The sequence below is a fragment of the Numenius arquata genome, chromosome 10 (assembly GCF_964106895.1).
Source record: "Numenius arquata chromosome 10, bNumArq3.hap1.1, whole genome shotgun sequence".
Classification (NCBI taxonomy): domain Eukaryota; kingdom Metazoa; phylum Chordata; class Aves; order Charadriiformes; family Scolopacidae; genus Numenius; species Numenius arquata.
In genome coordinates this window covers 5,464,160-5,486,170 of record NC_133585.1, presented here as the reverse complement: position 1 = coordinate 5,486,170, position 22,011 = coordinate 5,464,160, and the positions used below count along the sequence as shown (strand labels likewise).

Below are 22,011 nucleotides of genomic sequence, written 5' to 3'. Positions count from 1 at the left end.
GACTATCTTGCACAGTCCACCAAACATCTCCCTAAACGCACAGGAGCAGACCACAGGCCACCTTTAACAGTTACACCAAGGGTGAGCAGCTACTGTTTCGCACGATACCTTGGAAATACAAAGCCCTGCAATACCACACAATATCACTGATGTCAAGACCAGAAAAGGAACCTGGTGGCTGGCAGAGGTGTTGGCAGAACACCCCAGGCTTACCACCAGCTCCCCTGACACCCACCAACAGCACAGTCCACACGTACACGGCCTTCTCAGAGCAAGCACCAGGGAGGAAACCTTTGGCCCACAGCTTGGGTGAAAGCTCTGGCCACCTCCTTGTGCTGGACTGCTGTTCCCCAGGCAGGACAGCCATCCACCCGGGCTGCCCAGCTCCATCGGACTGCCAACATCAGAGCAGAGAGGAGAGAGTCAGTCTAAGAAAACGAGTGTTTAATCAGGAAACGAGAAGAGACAAGGGATAAGAAACTGATTACAGGAGAGTAATACCCCAGCCAAAAGAAACACGATTGTACAACTTGGGAACAACCAGGATCAAAACATCCTATGAGCCAGCAGTGCCCGGTGAGGGACGCTCCTGAGAAAGAGCCCGAGCACTCCTGGCAGTCTCCAGGCAGCCCAGCACAGTCATGGCCTCTGACTGCCCAGGCTCCAGCCTCTGTCCTCAGCAGGAAAAGCCGCAGAGGTGACCCTGGCCCAGCTACTCCAGTCTCAGCTTCTCTCAGCAGGAGGTGCCGAAAGGCATGGAAGGAGCACTGGCTGTGCACAGCAGTCCCAGCCTCTCCAAACAGGAGATGGTGAATGGAGTAAGAGAAGCCCATACAAAAAAAAAAAGTTTACATATTTATAAATGCCAAAATAAATATTTAAGACAGAATCCCCCACCCCTCTAACACGTGCGTAATTACACTGCAAATTGCTCGCAGGACAGCCTCCAGGGGCTCAGGGAAAAAAGCGGTGACTACACCACAGGGCAGCCAGCTCAACTTCCTTCTCGTTTCCTGATGCTTCTGAAGCCTGCAGCCCACTGGGAAGGAGGAGGAAGAGCGAGCAAAGCAGAGCGCCAACACGCAACAGTGCTGGAGAGGAATGTCATGTTATAAATACATCAGATCAGTGATTTCCAACAAGTTAAAACTAAAATAAAAAAAGACACCAGAAGGAAGGATGGTGTAAATGGAACTACAACTATGCGGGGCAAAGGGTTATGTGTCCGTGGAGCTCCGCCTGCTGTCACGGCGAGAAGGTGGTCATTTCCAGAGAGACCCTTTGCCACAGCTCCTTTGTCTGCTTGCTGCGCTTTAGGTTCTGGAGAATATCATTAAACTGCATCATGCCCATGGGAGTCAGGCAGAAGGCGCTTCTGGCGCTGCGGATGGCATTCACAAAGTCATCATAGTCAGCTGGAGTGAGATGGATCAGCCGATGATGGATGTACTGGATGGGAACAGGGAAAAGAGCCTTAAGGTATTTGCTCAGCTCCCCCTCTGAGGAGGACTCAAGCTCTGACAGAGCAGAGGTAGCTCAAAAGACAGCAGTGCTACACCTTACATCCCAACACGGCTAAGGCGAGTGTCTCCTCAGAGCACCAAAAGGTACCAGCCGGTGTTCTCTCCTTCATGAGCACTAAACTGGGCCGTAGTAAGTGCAAAAGGGCCAGATAATGCTCAACCCCACCACCTACCAGCACTGAACCCTCACATCATTCATTCTGCAGGTCACACATGGGAACCCAGCACGTTCACTGGACATCTCCTTTGCTAAGGGGTATGGAAGGAGTAAGGCTTACATTAAGTTGCTACAGAATATCTCTAGGTTTAACACTGTCACTTCTAGGAGCTTCTCAACTAAGGCCCCAAAACTGCAGGCCCAGCTTTTGAGAAATCTTTTTCCCTAATGTAGTTCAGGAAAAGAGTTCAAGTGAAGAAGCTGTCATTTCCCCAAAATATCATCTAGGTGACAGGACAGCTAGTCCAACCTGGACAGTATGTCTACAGAACCACCCTTCTTTATTCACAAGAAGTAGGTACGTGTTGGGTGTTCTGTTTACACTGCTGAAGGAACAGGCAGCTCTGCTATTCCAGCTGCCTCACTGAAACACATCTGTCCTGGTTTCACTAAATCCTAAAATATGTCATCTGTACTGGTAGGTAATCAGGCCGCTTCCACTATTAGCCCACGCCAGGGCTTCATGGCGAGGGGAAGACAGGCTACAAATAAGGAAAGAAAAAAAAAAAAAAAGGGTAGGAAGAGAAGTGGACAGGGGGCCTGAAAACACAGCAAAGAAAAAGTATGGAAGTTAAAAGGCACAGGCAGCATTTGGAGAGAGGAAGAAAGTGGACAGTGAGCACAGGAGGTGAGAGGCCTTGGAAGAAGCAGTACAACGCTGCAGCCTCCACACAGGCAAGTGATGCCTATCCTAGTCCCCTAGTCCTTGCTGAGGGGAGTCTGGGCTGAGAGAGCTGGGGTTGTTCAGCCTGGAGAAGAGTAAGGCTCCAGGGAGACCTTAGAGCCCCTTCCAGTACCTAAAGGGGGCTACAGGAGAGATGGGGAGGGACTCTTCATGAGGGATTGGGAGTGATAGGATGAGGGGGGAAAGGTTTTAAACTGAAAGAGGGGAGATTTAGATTAGATATCAGGAAGAAATTCTTTAGTGTGATGGTAGCGAGGCACTGGATCAGGTTGCCCAAAGAAGCTGTGGCTGCCCCATCCCTGGAGGTGTTCAAGGCCAGGCTGGATGGGGCTTTGAGCAACCTGGTCTAGTGGGAGGTGTCCCTGCCCACGGCAGGGGGGTTGGAACTCGATGATCTTCAAGGTCCCTTCCAACCCAAACCATTCTATGATTCTGTGAGGGAGAGAGATGCATCAGATAATGGACCAGTTCAGCTACCAGTATCCAAGGTCCCTTCCCCTCCGCGCGCACACACACACACAGGTGGTACCTATAAGGCAGGCAATGGCCTAGCAGGAAGACAGGCCACATGTTACCTGTATGTAGGCCTGCTGGCACCTCTGCACCAGCTGGTGGAAGGCTGGGGTGCGCAGGTGGTTGTGCACGTGAGCAGGGTTGAGCCTCTGTAGAGCTTCCATGATGATCTCCTGGAGCACAAAAGGGCTCAGCACCCCCTTGGCTGCACCAACGCAAAACTGATGCACGTAGTTTACACCTGCACGGGAAGGAGAAGTCAGAACAACAGCATTAAGGTAAGAGAAACACAGGTACTTCCCAGCAAGAACCTGGATTTGAAGCACCTTCTCCTCGGTGTAATGTATCCTCCAGCAGGCTTGGGGAAGACACTCTAGCAAACTCATGGGGACAAGAGGTTATTCTGATACATCCATCAGGTCTGAGTAGAGACCAGGTACCACCTCAGCCACTGATATTCCCAGTTCACCTGTCTTTAAAGGGGATATGAAAGAAAACTGATGTGCAAGGTTACTACAGAGGCAAGGATACACTGCATCTCCTCCCGCTGCTTCTTGCCTCCCCATCTAGGAAGCACCTAGATGCTCCAGCACTTAGGGAGCCTAGAGGGACAGTCAAGCTTCCCCACTGCTGACTACAGTGGAGTTCCCCCAGGAGCAGCGGGAGAAGCCATGTCACCAGACAGGCTGTTTGTAGAGGCTGGTTGGTTGTTTTCTATTTTAAGTTCTTACTGCTGATGAAAGAATTAAAAAAAATGAACTGACAAAAAACTTCCAAGAGCAAAGTGGAAGTAAAAACAAAAACACCCAAACAATTGGTTGTTTGAGCACCTATTGCTATAAAAGGTCTTCACAGAAGGTGTAAATATGCATAAGAAAGAGAAATTACTACAAGATAGTGGAAAGGGAAAAGAAAAATGGTGTTGTAGAATGGAAGAGATACAAGTTCTGAGCCCTGTTCAACCCCATGCACTTCATCCAGTGCCTCAAAATTCAACAGCGTGCCTACAGCACCCAGAAAAGGGACAACTGCCTGGACGAAAGAGCAGCAGGGATCTTCTGAAACATTCTCAGAAATGGCATCAGATATCAGGCTCACCCAATCTTTGAAGTTTTGCTCTTTGGAGAGCTTTTTCCCACCATGGTCCAAATCCCAAGCAAGTAGACTTCTGCTGAAGTACTGCTCTGAGCCTTACCTAACTTCGCAGCTAACCCAAGGAGCCATTTTACATCCTCCGTGTAGGGTGGGCTGCGGGAGAAGTTGTTGGGGTGGTCGTTGTGAGCTCTTCGGCCAAGCATCTCCAGAGCCAGCATCCCTGTGAGAAAGGGGCAGCCAGAGTCAAGCAGCACTTCTGCCCAGTAAGACTTACTCTAGCACTTCACTCACTCCAACACAACCTGATTGGCCTGCCCTTCATCAGCAGAACATTCCCTAGCTTAGCTGCAAAGAGTCCAGAGAGAAACAGAAGGCCTATCTTGGAGCCTGTCACCACGGGAAGTATCTGCAAGAACATCTGAATCTGCTGCTCCAGGCTGGGAGATCTGTACAGCTATCACACTTCACTAGAGCTGCAGGGAGACACTCCACAGGCACCTAAGGTAGGGTCGAGCAGATCACCCCAAAGGCTGCACTACAAGGTGTCCTGAAAGCAATGCATTTGCTCCCAGTTTTGCAGCAGAGAAGCTACCCGCATCAACCTATTCAGGCACAGGACAACAGGCCAACACTGAGCTGCAGTATTGCCAACCTGCAAACGTTTCACTTATTCCACTAGTTCTTCACGCAAATCCTCCCGTTTAAAAAGTTTTAAAATACCAAGGTACAATGTCTTGATCTTCCAGACCCTCTTCCCCCAACCCTTCTCTGTTATCCAGGCTACTAAACTCCTTTCATGGCTTAGTCCTGCTGTTTCCAATGACATCTGCACCCCTTTCTGGCTAACAAGTACTTTCTTCTCCAGCTTTCAACAAAAAGCCCACAAGCAACCTCCAGAGAGCCTTCCTTCCATTTCCTTGCTCTTCCTCTTCATTTGCTGCCTTGGGCTGGGGCTTTACTTATCTTAGAAGCTCCCTTCTCCATCCCCAGGTATCCATGGGGTTGGACCCTACGTACAACTAGTTTACTGCAACCTAAGCTCGATCACAAAGCCCAGGACTGATGTCCTTGTCAATAGCAATTCAGGCAGAGACTCTATTTCCTCATAACCAGACTGGGAAAAGAACGCTAATTACATACCCACTCTCCACAAAATGTAAGTTCTCTCCATGTCAATCTTTAACAACCTCACTGGAGGGACATGGGACATATCCCTCTGTGCCTCTGAAGACTCAACTAGTATTAGTAAAGTAGAGGTGTGCCTGCACCATCCACGAGTGGCAGGAGCTGAACTCCATTTTTGCAGGTAGTCACAACTTACACCAACCCAGATTCCTTTGCATGCACCTCCTGAAAGGCAAGACTCTTCCCCGCTCCAACCCACTCGGCTTTCTCTTCTACTCTGATGGCTTCTCAGTTCAATCTCCTACTGCTTTGTCTCCATTTCTAGCCTCCACCTATGATCATGAAGTGGCTTTCCCCATGTAATTCACATGCCATCACCCCCAGTAGGTGCAGTAGCAAATTGCTAAATGACAGTGAAAACCTGCAGCCCTGCCCTGGAATCCCTCTCAAGGGGGCCACAGGAACCCACTTGGCCGTCCTTACCAACTCGGTATGCGGAGTGGAGGTAGTGCAGACCCTGGGGGCTCACAGGCTGACTGTGCTGCTCATCCTCGGCAGGAAAACCCCCTGTAACAAGGGAGTTGGGCTGTGAGGACAGAGTTGTCAAGGAAGCCCCCTGAATCGCTGGGAACGTTGATCCTGCATGGACACTTCCTACTGAAGAGAGCAAAACAGCAGCATTAGGACCCACCACCAGGCTAAAAGAAGGTTTACTTGGGCCATCATCTCCCTCACCTGACCACCCCCTGCCAAAGTAGTATTCTGTTCCCCTAAACAGAACAATACAGCAACCAAAAACCACAGACTTACAGCTGAAATACAATGGGCTAGGAATATCTCTATTTTGTTTGCAAGCAGGGTCTGAAGGGGGTCAGTTACATGGCTGTCCATCTCTTTCGCATAAACATGCACATCATCCATGCAAACACATGTGTTGACTCAAAGGTCTTTGCTATTATTAAATGACACATCTGATTCTGATTTCTTGTCCAAGGAAACAAGCATGTGCACGTCTAGACCTGATGAGAAACTGCTGAGGAAATCATTGAGCAGGAACAGAATTAAGTCACTCAAAGATAGAGCACAACATTGTGAGGTTCCTCCACTTCTGCTGTGGGACAGCTAGGACATCCAGCAGCCATGCAGGGAGAGTGCCACTGGAGGCCAGCCTTCAATCCATCCTTGGAAAGAACAGCCATTGCATACACTGACAGTGTGCATCAACAGCAAAAACAGCAAGAACACTTGAGAAGCTCTGTCACCCTCAGACACTTAACTAGCATGGGCAAAATCAAGGGAAATCACAGGAAAAATCTGTTGCACCACCTAAACTTCTACACCCAGCAGCTAACACTGAGCCAGTAAGCTGTACTCTGACAAGGGACGCAAGTTTATCTAACGTTCCCTCTTGAGAAAGGTACAGCGAGGAAAAAGCATGGTTTGCCTGAGAATTCCAGAGCAGAGATGCCATTAGGTGCATGTACGTGGTCACCCTTATTTCACAGCTTCTCTGTGGTGCTACTACACCAGCTTGGGCAACGCTCCAAGTTACGATTTCTCCTCTTCACCTGCCACCTCCAGCATTTTTAAAAAATGTTTAGTAGTGAATAGTTGAACACCAGAGAACAATGTGCTTCTGAGGAAAGATCTGTCTGACCTCCTCAACTAAACAGATACACAGTGCCAAACAACCCACAAAGTGGGGCAAAATCCATGCTGCATTTGAAGTCTGGCCAAGGAGAATAACCCATAAGAATAAGCTGAACTGTTGTCAGAGCTCAAGCATCACCACGTGACTATGTACTCCAGGAACAGCGAAAACAGTATTTTAAGAACTGAAAACAGAAGTTTATGCAAGCCATAAACAATGGCGACTGGAAAGGGTGGAGTTGTTTTTTCCTTTCATTATTTCAAGTGCTGTAGGATGAATTAGTTCTGGAAGATCCATAACTCTTTGGAGGACAGAAAGGACTTCTCACAATTAAGGGTCACAGCATCAGCCAAGGACTAAGGCTGTCAGGAAAGGATGCTCTTCAGATCCTGAGGCCTTCAGGACTACTCTACTTGCTTTTGTAGTGTTTTTTTTGGCATCGAAATGCAAGATAAAAATAACTGAAAAGATTCTCCTGATAATCTGGATACGAAGGAGACCAACATAGCTCCTAAGTGTTTTCCCACGTACCAATCTTCCAGCACCTGGTGAGTTGCAAAGCACTGATAAGCGAATGTACAAACAGGCAAATATTACAGCCTCTCTAGTGAGGGGATCATAGACCCTGGGTCAACCATGAACCACTGGTGCGAAACCCCATGGCAACGAGAGCGTGTCCACAACTCAGACAACATCTGCTGTTTCCAGTGCTGTGCACTACTTGATGGGTCTCCACCACCACTCTAGCTCCAACACAACACGTGAGCAATCATTCAGACTGCCATTGACATGATCCTGCCAAAACATGTCCTCTCTACAGAGGTGCCAACATTTCAGGTACTGGCTGCTTCCAATCCCTCCAGGCAGGAAAGACATCGATTAGTGCCTATGTGGCCGAAGTCTGCCTGCTGCCTGCTTCCCACACTCCCTATTCATCTGACCCAAAGGAACCACAAGAGCCTGCTCAACATCGTCTACACTCACCTTGCCCAAAGGAGAGAGGGAATAAAGCTCTAGTAAGTCAGAGGTCAGAAAGGCCAGGAGGGTTCCAAACACACTTCAGTCTGAGAGGCCAAAATAATCTCATACTGGAAATTTAGCTAAACAGAAATTAAAGCTCCACTAACTGAATCAGGCCCTGTTATGAATCCCAGTACCCCCTGGCATTCGTATCTTTAGGATAATCTTCACAACTTTTCAGCGCAAGAACCCTGGTCCCACTTGTGGTCAATGAGGAGCAGGACGTCACCGGAGTACAGCTAGGAGGCACAGTAAATAAACTTATGCTACACGCAGCCCAGAGCTGTGACACTTACTCGCTACATTGGAAGACAGTGACAGTCCTGTCTCGCTGTGATAGGGATGCACCGCAATCTGCGTCATGGACGGGACCGGCACACCGGGGAATGACACTGCTGTAGCTGCCAGTGACGGTGTGGTTACCGAATAAGGGTACTGTGCTCCTATGAATGCAGGATGGACACCCTAAAACAGAAGATAAGTAACAGTCACGTCCACTTCGTCTGACTGTTCAGAAGTAGTCCAAAACACGATGTCCCCACACAAACCCCAGCGCATGGGAAGTCCAATCTGACAGGGAGGAGAAAACACAGAAAGAAGCAGCACAGGAACTCCCTCGCACCACATGATCATTACATCTTCTTGCTCCTCTTCCTTTTAAATCTAATCAGTTTGCAGAAAACCACTCCAAGAACTTTCAAAAATAGGCAGAGGTTAAAATAACCCTTCATTTGGTTTTCCCTCTGCAGTCTCTATCTAGTCTGCAAGCTCTCAAGATGACAAGCGTTCTGTCCAGAGAAACTGCAGAGCAATAAGATTAAAAGCTATTGACGTGTTATATTTTATATTCTCTTGAGACTTTACACGCACCCACAGAAGGCTCCTTGGAATGCAAAAGCTGAGCTCAGGAGCCAAAGTAAGTATCACAAATCAGCAAGTGAAAGCAGAAGCCAGATCTCAAGCCAGGGGAGGTCTGAGTCCCACGCCCTCCCCAGTCAGACGTACCCCCTCTGGAAGCAGCCACACAAAGTTACCGTAAATGAAGAAGGCACAGGCAAAACCCACCTGCGGGTACGCTGAGCCAGGCACCGGGAAGACAGCTGGGCGAGGCATGTGCTGGATGGTGTGCCCAATATACTGGGGGTTACAGGGGATGTGAGTCTGGAGGGTGGTGTAAGGGTGGAGGCCCTGCGTGTGTGTATGTGCCATTGCTGGCCCTGCCATCGTATGCTGCTGGTACATGGTGGACCCCACGGAGATCACCGGCATGACTGTTGCTGCAGCAGTTACCGCAGCTGCCACTGTCACAGTGGTGGGCTCAGAGGTCACCCGGTTGTCTGTCAACCCACGTGATGCTTCAGAGGCAGCTCGAGCACCACTGGCACTGCAGCCGGTGGCACCTTCTCTCTGGGCTGGGGTCCCACCAACAGTCTGTTCATAAAGCCAGTACCACTGGTGAGCTACTTCAAAGAGGACTTCTGGGTACACGCCACCTCCTTTGGCCGCCTCTTCTACTGCCATACAGGCCTTTTCCAGCATCAGATTGTCCTGGGGGCAGTGAAAGAAAGGCAAAAGTGAGCAATACAAAACCAGAAATAAAAGGCAAAACTACAACAGGAGAAAAGTATAAGAAGAAAAGGATAAGGCACTCTAAAATTACTGATGCTATGGGGAGCAGGTAGATCCCAACTATGCAGCCCAATAATTCATTAAAAAAAAGGGAAATCCACAGAACTGGCTGTCCAGTAGCAGTGGAGCCAACCCCACCAGTAACAGCACGTTCTTGATGCTGGAAATCAGCTTGCACCCGCCGGCCCCCGTGTGATGCTCACCTGTTCCTTACACTGCACCAGAGCCCTCTGGATCTCGTTTGGGTTCAGGGCATGGGCATGGGGCAGGCAGCTGAGGGCCAGTTCGGCAGCTGCCCGCACCATGTTGGAGTCTCTGGCCCGTGAAGCTCTGTCTGCCAATGAAGCCACCTCTGGAGGAGTCAGATGCCCGTCCCAACACTCCACCAAGATGTTCAAGGCTGCGCTACCAATCTCCATGGCCTGCCCTAAAAGTAAAAGAGAAGACTCTCAGCCCACTAAATGCCCAGCACAGTTCCGGTCAGCCTCCCCTCAACAGGAGGTGTGCTCCTCACTTCCTTCAGGAGCCCAGTTGCTCCTCTCAGGCTTCAAGTCAAATTTAGGCTTTCTCCCAAAACACAGGACAAGCAAGAGCCCTCAATAAGCAATGAGTGAGAGTACCATTATAAAATTTAAGCGAAACTGCGTTTGAGGCAGTGAGAGGAACTTGCTACAGTTGATTTCAGTACCCACAAACCACAGCCTGGACTATCGCTTCATTTCCACCATGTCAAGAAAACATCAATTTTCAAGGGTGTGTTTTTCAGGCTCCAGAAGCCACATGGGTAGAAAGCAGTTAGTAGGTCTGGGTGCAAACAGAAGGAAGAGGAAAGCGAAATGCTGAACAAAGCCAAAGAGCATGTTCAAACTTGACAAATGTCTTCAGCAGACCTCCAAAGGAGAAGTTAAGACCAGCCTCTGTGCGAGAAGCGGTCTGTGGCTCTGAAGACTGAAGCATGTGGCAGTACAAACAAGAAACAGGTGATGAGCTTTCCAGGCCAAAACAAGCACCACTGTGTACAATCAGTGGTGCTCAGCTTGTACTGCCAGTTGTGCCAGCAGCTTACATGGCTACCACAGCACACCAGCATCACCATTTTTGAGGCACAAGCTCACCTCCCTCCCCTCCTTCCTGCCCAAAAGCAAGCTTCCCGACAAAGTTTTGCTATAACCTGTGATCCAGGAGACATGGGAAGAATAAGTTCGAGATAGCCAGTTGGGAGACACAAAGTTGTGCAGCCCTAGTGCATAAAGCCCAATCTCGAAGGCGCAGAGGTGAAGGTTGCGGTGTGGTCCCTGGTGCCCACCACTGGAGGAAGGGTGGGTAAAGATGGAGGTACTGCTGTTTCCACCTGCTTTGATAAGGACTGTCTTGGCCAATTCAAAGTAGAAGTGAGCAGCTGCCTCTGAAGGCTGGTTTGGGACATGAGGAGCATGGCTCTCCAGCCGCCTCCCTTTATACCTAGAAGAAAAAGATAGAGGAACCTTTCAGACCACAATAAGTACCCCAAGTTCACTAGGTGGAACGCAGTTCCTGTCCTTAGGGTCCAGAAGAAACAAAACAAAGCAAATGCTCCCAAGGAAGTACTTCCTGATGCACAGTAGCTAGTTCCCTGACATCAGACCTAGAGGTGGCCTCTGTGCATTGGTATTACTCATTACCTGCCAACTTCCACAGTCTTTGCACGGGCTCCCCCACTGGCTCTCCTACTGCCACTGGAAGAGGAAGATCCCAGCGAATCGCTTGAAGAACTGCTGATGCTGTCACTGTCCTGTCCTCTGCCCCAGGAGGTTGTTGCCCATCCCCCACGAAGGGGACGCCGACTGAGCGTTGGAGAACTGTCAGAGGTGGTTTCAGGAGCGCTGCTGTCAATACTAGCCATGCCTACAACACCAAAACCAACACAGTAATGTCACCAGGGCTGGTAAAGGTAATGTCATATCACCTACAGCCCTGTAAAATCAGTCGTGTCAGTCAGCCTCACAGCTGGCAGGCATTCAACTTTGCAAATTATGAGAGATTAAATTCGTCAGATGGACAGAGACATCAGTGTCATTTTGCAGTTCTCAGATTAGAAAGTAGAAGAGGCCAAGAACAATGTATCTTTATTTCCCACTTCACACCATCCCAGCCCCCCACTCCATCTGCCAAGCTTTGGAGCAGAGTATAACAACAAGCAGTAAATATACATACAAAGTCAAGTTCCACAGGTTGTACGAGTATGAAGAAATACTGGTATATACTGCACAATTTACACAAAGGTTCTTCACATTCCCAGCCTCTAACTTACAACCTCTTCCCAAGAGAAGTGTAGAGAGGCAGCTGCTCCTCTGAATTTATTTCTGGACCCAGGAGCACAGTGCTCTGCTCCCAGACTACAGCAATCATTCAGCTGCAGGTATCAAATCCACCACCTGGAACAAATCTGGTGCAAGAAAGGTATGGTAACTCGCCATACAGAAGGGGGCAGAAAATCTCTGGAGCAAATCCTATTTTCTCCATGCCAAACACCTCAGAGAATCAGCTGCTTCTCTAGTACAGGAAAGGCTGACAAGTGGAATGAAAGAGTAAGGGAATTGCCCAAACCCCAGCAGGCTGCTTAGCACAGCACTAGATGAAATAGTCAGGTCCTACCTGTGTGTTTCTTCTTCTGCCTGACAGGAGAACCCCAGCATCTCCCATTGTATCCACCTCGGTTTCCAAGGGCCAGACGACTGGGGACCTTTCCCTCTTGTTTCAAGACAGTGGCCTCCACAGCTGGCTCACAGGGGGACCTCTGAGAGCTCTCTGTATAAACAGGACAGCGACAAGGTAAACATTGTAATTTGTTTCTCTCTCTCTCTAAAATCAGGTGTAGCCATTTAAAAGATATAAACATCAAAAGATGTAGGATTTTTATAAACTGAGTGGCATTTATGAGCAGGATTTCTTTCAGTACTAAGCAAATCATCTGATACAAGGCCAAGACCATTTAATCTTTAAAACTCAAGATTTGGAAAATTTGCTGCAACTATGGAAAAATTTTAGAATAAAAACTCTTCAGCAACCCTAACTTTATTGCAGTCATCCTCAGCTAGTACTGATCTCTTTGGGAAGAGTTAAGAGGGCTGTTGTATGTGATGTTTGCCACCAAAGTGGAGGCAAAGCTTGAAGAAACCCACATTTATCTCTAATGCCCTTCAGCAATCTTAGTTATTTATCTTGCATGAAGGTACCTGAATCAGTGTGTAACTTTTTGAAATCCTGTACCTCTGTAATGCAAACCTAAAAGATGGAGTCACAGTAGTTTTATGTTAACTGGTTATTCAACTGGTTCAGGATAGGAAAACTAGCTTGAATTTCTATGCAACAAGAATATGTGCAGAAATGGATCCAGCCAAACAGAAAACTGAGGAGTAACATTCTAGTAACCACCAAGCAGCCAGATGGTAATATAATCATTCCGACTACTCCCCAAAACAGACAAAAATGTACAATTCCATTTTTGCAATGGTCACAGAAGGGTCTCAGTATGGCCATTACAAAGCACCTCTTACCCTGTGCACTCTTCTCCACGAAGTTCTCGGGACTGCTCTGGACTGCAGCGCTCACAGCTGCTTGCTGAGTGACAGAAGTCCCTGGAAGCTGCTGGAGAGCTGCAGTGGACTGCGCAGCATGTTTGGAAGGAGACTTTTGGTTTGCTACTGTAGGCTTGCTGGATGAGTAGAAGGAACTCAGAGTCTGTGGTTTGTGAGTTTGACTCTCTCTGTCCAGGAGTTTGTCTAAAATCTGCAACAGCAAGGAAAAACAAAGGAAAAAAAGGAGCTTAGCAGAAGGTTAAGAGAACTAAGAGAACAGGCAAAGTACCAAATCAGATTCCTGGTGGACAATAAACCCCATTTGTTGGAGAAAGTAAGAAAATGCTTATTGTCTAGAAAGTAGGCGTTGTCTTCCTGCACTGAAGATCAGCAATGCGCAGTTGAGAGCCACATGGTCTGCATTACTGAGAAAGCACAGATTCATTCGTACTCAAGTAATATCCCTGTTTTCACTTCAAACAGGCTTTACTTGAAAAGCACCCCAAGCTCACAATAAAGAAGTAATTCTGGTACATCAAGGACAGAATGGAGGACTCTATATTTAGTTCTGCCAGCCATTAGACGTTCTTGTTTAAGCCACCAAAATTCTGTGCTCACCGTTCAAAAAAATCCTGTCATGTCACTAACCAGAAACTGGTAAAGCCACAAGAGAAACTGCCTTCTACCGGCCTAAATAACACTTTTTTGTCCTTACTTATTACATAATTGGGAAACAATGCATGACCACATTTTATGGGTTTGTCCATTTCTACTCTTCATTCTCCACGCGAAATAAACACTACGAGTGTGACAGAGTATTTATTTGCAGATGACTGATATCACAGTTACTCCCTGGAGAAGAGTGTAGCAAAAGCGCTTCTCCTTCAGGAGTCAGAAAGACACTGATAATATTCTTGCTGGGTTTCTCAATATAAACGATTAATAAAGTCCTTCGTGAAGTTTCAGCAGGTTTTTTTATATTTTTTTTCCTCCTTTGGCGTGGAGGGGCGAGTTGTCTCTCTTGCATGGGAAATTAAGGCACAGGTGGACTGAACTAATATATCAAAGAGGTGAAAGGTTAGGAAACAAAGGATTTGCTAGATAAACTGTTCTGCAAGCCAACATCCCTGCAGCAAAACAATCAATTCCCAGACCACGGTGCACACTGGTAACCCCTGGGACAAAGGGCTTGTTTTAGCAGGTAAGCAAAAGCGTTAAAAGCAGTGAGAACGTTATCTCCCAACCAGACCTTAAGAAACCTATGGAGAGAATGCCTGTTCCAGGGCAATGCACACTGCACAATCAGATTTTGCATCACTGGAAGAATGTAAATACCACAACATAGCTTGTAAATCATCAGTACATGACACAATAACTTATGCTCACTGGCAAAACTATCAAATCCATCAAAAGCCAAGCGGGATTTGCTCTGCACCTCCCTCTCCCCTTTTAAAGGGAAACTCACCTTCTTCAGCTTAGACTGATCATCCTTGTACGTAATCATCAGTGCTAATGCCAGATCCCCTTTCTCCCTCCGGGTGCCTTCACACAACAGAGGATGTTCTGCTTCACTGACAGTTGTTTTCATGCCTGCAGGTCAGAGAAGAGGGGATGAAGAGACAAGTGAGCCCATGGGACTACACCACAACCAGAGCACTCTCTATACCTCAGGCTATTTTATTCACCTCACTGTCACAGGCAAAAGATTTATTTTTTTTCCCCCCTGTTTTTCTGTTAACTTCAGAAATAGGTCATGAATAAACAGGAGCTGCTGTCTGTTCCCAGAATACTAAGCTTGCTACAACTGTCAGAACAACCAGATCCTAATGTGCCACAGGAAAAGAGGCCAGGCAAGCCCACAACTCCATCTTGAAACAAACTTTTCCAGTTTCTGTGGATGCTACAAGCCAGCACTCCCATGCCATAGAGAACTCATCCTCCTCCTTTCAGAGATGAGGCAACAGAGGACAGGTCTTGTTTAATCCATTCTATTCTTTTTTGCATGGTGCTTTAAAACAGGCATACTGTGTTGTCAACATAATATATATAATCACTGCTTTGTTGCTGAAGCTGATAAATGAGGCAAGAGTCCAGTATTATGGCAAGATCCTGAATTGTATGATAATGCTGGAGAGTTCTTCTGCTAGTCTTTCACTATCATTCTCTAACCTCTTCTGAAATTACTGTCTTTTGTTTTCTGAAACCGTCCATCTCCATTACAACCAATACATCTTCTGCAACAAAAGAGCACGAAGAAAGCTAAAATTCATCTTACTGCTTTAACATGCAGTTCCTGTCCTGCATCCCCCTTCCATTTTTCACAGCTTTGCAAAGGCACCTCAACCCTTGCACGTAGAATCCTGCATTTAGTTCTGACAAACCGTGCAAACAGTCTCACTTCTGCACCAAACTGGAATGAATTACTAACTCTCACCATCCAAAATGAGGCAAGATGCAGGACATGGATGAAGAAAGACTTTTCTTGTAAAAGATTCTTACCAAGAGCAGCAACAGCTGCCTCAAAACCAAGCTCTTCGTCTCCAGGCATTTCATTATTCCAATTACGGCTTGGGGGTCTAGAGCCTGTAGGAGAAACCACTGAAAGACGACAACAGAATTAGTGCTCAGCTTTCAAAACTAGGACCTCAGGGCAAAAGCCTTTTCTGAGAGTTTTCTGAATTTGCTGAGCTTCCTGCAGTCCTATTCCTAGACTTGTACCAGTTTCAAGACCACAGCACTGTCTTGGGGTTTTTTTTCCCCACCTTTTTCTCTCAAGACTCAGAAGGCTCCAAACCAGGCAGGTATATTGCCAAGTCAGTCTTCTAATCCCAGGTTGCTATGTTCTTTTTTTAAATACTAGATTTTTTTAAATACTACAGTATAACTATAATATATTCAGAGGATATAACCAGCATAAGAGTAGAAAGTCAGTCCTTTATAACTATTTTACAAACTTGTGCTAAGTTTCCAGTTGTTTTCAAATGTGAGCAGAAGCAGAGACAGTTCCACTGGGGCACAAAATACCTCTAAAGCAACAAGGAGGGACGTGCAAGCAACAGTGTGTGAAGAATCAAAATTAGGTTGTTCTTATACAGAAGAGAGTTTCCTTTGGAAAATGCCTCAAGACCTGGCATCTCAGAACATGCCCTTGGCACACTCAAACCAATGCAGACAGTACCTGGGGTGCACAGAACATCAAATATAAAGCTAGCCAACATCAGGGGCAGGACAGGACGGTAATCGCATAGTGTCCCTTCTCGCAGTTCTTCAGCTCTTCCTCGAATAGTGTTCATCTCATTAGTGCCCAAGGGAATCTTCTTCAAGAGGGCTGCAATCTCAGACTCCTGATATGCCAGCTTCACCTGGTAGCATCCACAAGGAAACAGAAGAAGCTGTCATCAGCACAGGCCCTGGGGGCAGTGGACCATTTTTCCTTATACGTAAAGTACAGCAATAGTCTTTATAGATCATTAAATTATAGCAAATCTTAGCACCCTAGCCACCTTTACCATTCTCTCCACACTGAACACAGATTTTCAAATCTAATACGTGTCGCCTTATATATATACACACAATTTTTTTAAACTCAAATTATCGCTCTTGAGCTGCATACAGAAAAAAACACATCAGCTTTCATGAGAACATCAGGATAAGCATTTGACTGGTGATCAAGGTGAGAAACTGATTAATCTTCATTGTAGGAAGAACGGATGCTATGGTAAGTATATACCCTTTAGAGACAACAGAGACTGACTAGCAGAAGAATGGGCACGGGGTGGCAGCACGCATGTCACCCAGATGCATTTCACTACTCAGTGCCATTCCTGCATTCTCTCCATTTTTAACATGTGAAAGTGACTTGTCTTCTGGGTGGCAAGCGATTGCCAATCTCACAATCTTCTAATTAGACCATAAGACGTACAGATAATCAGTGTAACAAGTGTGGTTGGTGGATACCTAGCAGCAATACACACCTCCAGGGACTGCACAACCCTGCAGTGAAAAGCAAGGCAGCTGCAAATCACACAGACAATGGCTTAATTGGACACTTCTGTTTTTTCTAAACAGGAAGCCGAATAGTAATCAAGCAGTGTCCAAAATAAACGGCACAGTGCATATGTTCACTTGCCAACAAATAAGATATCCGCAAGCACCAACAATTTTCAAACATGTAACAACTGCACCAATTCACCTTAAGGAATAAGTTTAAAATCATTTCACCAATGCAAATATGGACAATTCCATCTACAAATGGCTTTAGTTTCCCCAGATTAGCCAAGCAAACTGGAAACATATTTAAGATAAGTAGCAAGTAAGCTGTTCTAATGGAAATAATATATTCACCGAAGATTTTGTACTCATTTAAATATTTTCAAGCCTGTAGCTTCATGTGAAATCATGCTGGCTCATCAGGTTTGAGATTCCTATTAATGACGGTAATGCCAGATGAAGTGATATTTCTAATCACTTTTCTGGCAGATGAACGCTTGCCTTTTTGAGATGTTTCATACCTCCAGAGCCTTTGTAGAGGCAGGTGGTCTCTGCAGCTCCAGAGCAAACATTCCTATTCGGAAGGCCAGGTTGTGGTACTCCAGCCGCTCACTCAGCACAGTCAGCAAGAAAGCAGCTTTAGACAAGGTGTTGGTTGCCATCCATGTCTGCTTGCTGGTTGATACCTTGTTCTTTTTGCCCTGTTCAAGGAGGAATTTGTCAGAGGACACTTTCCTAAACATCCTAAATGATTCTTTGCTTGTCCTCCTGCATTTTGCAATAATCAGTAGACAGGAGAAAGAATAAAACACACTTAAATTTTGTTTCCTTTGTTGAGGAATCACAAATCCCAGTGGTTACTGATGAACAACATTTCTTTCCCTACTCTCACCCCAGCACAGCACAGTGGAAGAGCCAGCCTGTTGATAAGACATATGTTCACTATGGGACTGATGCTGTGCAGACAGATGTTGCATGCCTGGCCCTTCCAAGGGAACCCTTCTCTACAACAAACACTGCTTAGTGCCACTACAAGTGATTTTCCAGAAGTTTTTGCTTATTTCTTTCCTCTCCAACCCTCTACCCTGAAACAACAAATCTTCTGACGTTTCCAGTGGTGCACATTATGAAATAGGAGACTAAGGTTTTGGAGAGAATCACAAGAAATAGGGTCACCTGCACAGAGCTGCACAAAAATCAAGACTTCCTATGGCTGCTGTATAATCTCATAGCACACAGGAGCAGTATCTCTTAAACAAAACATCCTTTGAAGATGATATTAAATAATGTTTTGTTCAATGCATTTAAAATAGGTACCTAAAGGAGCTGCAGCTTTTAACAGACAAACCAAGCTTCTCTCTGAAGCATAAAGAAAAGTGAAGAACCTTTCAACTAAACTCAAGTTTCTGAAGACTCTAAGTCCTGCTGAATAACCTCTTATGTTCTTTCTCCCTTTTATTCACACACACAGTGTTCAGGCACATTAATGACATCCAGAGAAGTTCAACCCAGAGAAAGCATCAGGGAAGGGCGCTGAATCACACCAAATGAGAAATGCCTGGGAATGCTGTTGTATCCATCCCACATATTCCTTCCAACTTACTCTCCCCAAAACTAGACAAGCGCTCGCTCTACCTTAGTTGGTGGCTGCTCCACTTTGAGATCTGGAGGGTTGGCCAGTAGGTCCCTGGCGAGCTCTACAGTCAAACGGCAAGCTTCGTTACTGTATCCGTGTGCATACAGGGCCTCCGCACAGGCAAACAGGATCTGCAAGAAAAAACAGATGGTCATATTTAAACACAAAGATTCTGCAAACACAATTCACAGTTAACTCCAGCAGCAGGTGTTCTCCACACCTCAGAGTGTTCTCAGAGTCCTCCTTGCCTGGACCTTCACCACCATGCCATTACGCACTCCCCTAAAAAACCTTTTCTTCCATGATTAAGTCCCATCCTCCCTCCAAGTGCTATAAAAGATCAGAGAATAACTCAAAAAACCCTTAAACCCAAACTGACTGACTGTAACTATTTCCATGCATCTCCATTTGAGCTGCTTGCTCATATATGTGCAAGTTCTAAACATATTTTGAGGTCATTACAGGAACGTGACACAATCTATTTAGATTTTCTCTGGCTTTCCAGAGAATTTCTGCTTATGTGATTAGATTTAAATTTTTTCTGCTGGGCTTGTCTCGGTCTTACTTCTTTTTAATTTCTGCTCAATTTTGCCATTTCGAAGAGTAAGAATAGGTAAAAAGCACACACTGTTTTACCTACATTCGTAAATTCTGGAATATGAGATGGGACCAGCTAAAACTGGGACACACTTGCAGTTAACATAGAAATAGGGAGGTAAGCTTGTGGGAAACAGACATGTGTGATACCACTGCATTAAGACTGTACATACCTTATGATACAATGTGTTACGACAACATTATAATTAAGTAATTGATTTAACAACATACTAGGTTAAGTGTGACAGCTAGGAGGGTAATGAAACCATGATGTATGCAACACATAAAACTGCAAAACAGTGTTTTGAACTACATTCAGCTCACCTCCATCCGGTTCTCCTGTTCCAGAGGCTTTATACCAGCAAATATATCCTGCTCCTCTTCATTTCCCCCTTCAGCTTTGTCATCATCTTCCTTGGCTACCTCTTGTGGATTCAGATAGTATACCTGGTAATCGTCTTCCTCTTCTCCATCATCCCCTCCGCCCGCTGCACCATTCTCTCCCACTTCTTCTGGCTTCAGGCTCACACCACCGCTGTTCTCATCCGCAGAAGGCAGGTCATCATCACAACTACCCATTTCCCCCACAGGATCCTTGGGCAATTTTTTGGCCATGGAACTGCTCCTGACACTGGGCTCGGGTCCCTCAGAGAAGTACACCCCACCATCCTCTTCAAAGGCATCCCTGTAGCTCCTGCTCAGTGGGCTTTCTGCAAAACTAAAAGTGTTGCTGGCTTCTGCCCCCAGAGCCAAGCTGCTGTCATCCAGGCTCATCTCTGCCAAGTCTGGCTCCAGAGAGCTGTCTTCACTGCTCATGCGGCGTTTCCCACTATGTTTACTGCTCAAGCCTTTGCTCACTGGCAGCTTTGCTTTGCCCACTGCAGTCTTATACACAGCTTTATCACCTTCAGCTGAAAGTCGTCTCAGAACCCTCTGCGGTGTTTCAGAGACAACTTTCCGCTTTCCAGTAAGTTCTTTCGGACGAACTGCTGGCTCCTGGGGAGAGGGACGCAGCCTGTCCCCAGGCTGCAGACATGGTCCCCCAGGCTCCTGTCCGTGGGTTCTACCGGCCTCACAGGCAGTCTCTGCACACTGCAAGCGGCAGCTCCTCTGCTGGATGGCCTTTACCCAACAGAATGAGTTCTTCTTGTCAGTGCTGCTATATGTGATCCCCGGAATCGGATAAGCTTCCTCCCAGCTGAAGTAACAGGCTTCCACAGCTGGCTTGAAACCCTGGAAGAGCTTCTCCAGTGATTTCTTGTGCTGACCCCTCTTAACATTATCTATGACTTTGAGCTGCCACTGTCTGAGCTGTGAGCAAAGGTCCCTGCGCCTAAGAGAAGAAGGAAGAGGACACGTTAGAAAGCAGACAAAGTAACAAATTACCTCTTAACCCACAGAACACCTCCCTCTTTTGGCCAGAAACATCTTCTGCTGAATTAAGTATAGACAGCATTAGTGAGAAGAGTAGCTGAAAAAAGGAAACAGATATATTAACGACCAAGTCCTAAACAGGCCCACGATATAGAAATAAAACGTGAACAGTACCAAGATGAAAGCATGATACAAACTGGGAGGTTTAATATTAAATACTCTGCCCTGTTTGTTTATCTGCCCCAAAGAAGGTATTAGTGACGTGAGCCTCAGCAGTCTGAGACCAGGGAGTGCCGTGGGGAACTGCGCTTGGAAATATTCATAGAACAATTTGGAGCATCTGTGAACCAGTCCTGTGAACAACTCCAGTCAAGACATTCCCAAGTACAATCTAAGGAGCCTGCCCGGGGAAGCACAATGCCAGACAGGACCAACTAATCTACCTCCCAAGCACTCACCTCTTTACCCTGATATGCCTATCTGGAGACCAACAATTTAATTTAGGCTTTAGCAGGCTGTCCTCGGGAGAATAAACTGTTGCAAAGCCATAGGCACAGAACAAGAAATACAAAAATAACCAATGTACAAATAACTCTGAGGAAGAAGCAAGCTGGCAGGGTCATATACACCTAAATTACACAGCAGTTAGTCCTGTGCCTCATATTACCATGGGAAGAACAAAGCATTTCTGCATTTCCCAGCTCCAAATCTCACACAGGGCCTAAGCATACGAGCAAGATAGTCTAAATGGATTACACGTTTGGGTGGTCTAATTCAAGCAGAGGAAAAGACATTTCTAGAAATTGCACCAAGTGTCTCAATCAACTGCCATCTTGTTTCTACCACAGATTTCAGGGATCTGAGATACAAGCCCAACACTTCAATCCTCTCAGATTTCCTATCAAAAGCAAAAGAACAAAAAAATCAAATCAAAACAAGGTGACCCAATTTAGGTGCAAGGGTATCAGGACAAAAGGGGCTAAACAAAATGGACTGCTATTTGTCCACTAAAGAAATTAATTAACAAGGGAGCACAATGGTAGGGCTTAATCTAGGAGAGGGTTTTCAGAAGGAAAAGAAGAACAGGGAACTACTCAGGAAAGGTAACATAAGGATGAGAGCCTGCAACAAATTAGAAATGAGGTAGCAAGTCTCCTTATGATTCACTGGAAAGAATAGCAAGGACAGGTAGAAGAGGGTTCTTCTTGGTGACTACTCAATGCCAAGAGAACAGGTAATCAAGCAGGAGCATTTCAATTTTGCATGAGCTCAAGTAGATCTGAGCAAATTTGAACCGTGCCAAATAACTCAAATGTGAATACACATAGCACAACTTCATACTTTATTAAAAGCCAAAATCTTTTATGGTTTTTCTATGTGATCTGATTGATGTTTGTGT

General features: G+C 46.3%; 1 protein-coding gene across 1 annotated transcript in view; it reads right to left on the bottom strand.

The window, feature by feature from the left end:
• Positions 1 to 430: 430 nt before the first annotated feature.
• ZSWIM8 (zinc finger SWIM-type containing 8) overlaps positions 431 to 22,011 on the bottom strand; it is a 59,720-nt gene continuing 38,139 nt past the window's right edge. The window contains exons 10-26 of the mRNA XM_074154725.1: positions 19,563 to 20,571; positions 18,641 to 18,772; positions 17,527 to 17,706; positions 16,194 to 16,377; positions 15,515 to 15,613; positions 14,481 to 14,605; positions 12,995 to 13,226; positions 12,093 to 12,245; positions 11,120 to 11,342; positions 10,630 to 10,919; positions 9,662 to 9,885; positions 8,895 to 9,377; positions 8,126 to 8,294; positions 5,642 to 5,815; positions 4,134 to 4,253; positions 3,001 to 3,179; positions 431 to 1,449 (exon numbers count right to left, since the gene is read on the bottom strand). Of these exons, the coding sequence (XP_074010826.1) occupies positions 1,246 to 1,449; positions 3,001 to 3,179; positions 4,134 to 4,253; positions 5,642 to 5,815; positions 8,126 to 8,294; positions 8,895 to 9,377; positions 9,662 to 9,885; positions 10,630 to 10,919; positions 11,120 to 11,342; positions 12,093 to 12,245; positions 12,995 to 13,226; positions 14,481 to 14,605; positions 15,515 to 15,613; positions 16,194 to 16,377; positions 17,527 to 17,706; positions 18,641 to 18,772; positions 19,563 to 20,571 (4,180 nt within the window). The 3' untranslated portion in view covers positions 431 to 1,245. The remainder of the gene's footprint in view (positions 1,450 to 3,000; positions 3,180 to 4,133; positions 4,254 to 5,641; positions 5,816 to 8,125; positions 8,295 to 8,894; positions 9,378 to 9,661; positions 9,886 to 10,629; positions 10,920 to 11,119; positions 11,343 to 12,092; positions 12,246 to 12,994; positions 13,227 to 14,480; positions 14,606 to 15,514; positions 15,614 to 16,193; positions 16,378 to 17,526; positions 17,707 to 18,640; positions 18,773 to 19,562; positions 20,572 to 22,011) is intronic.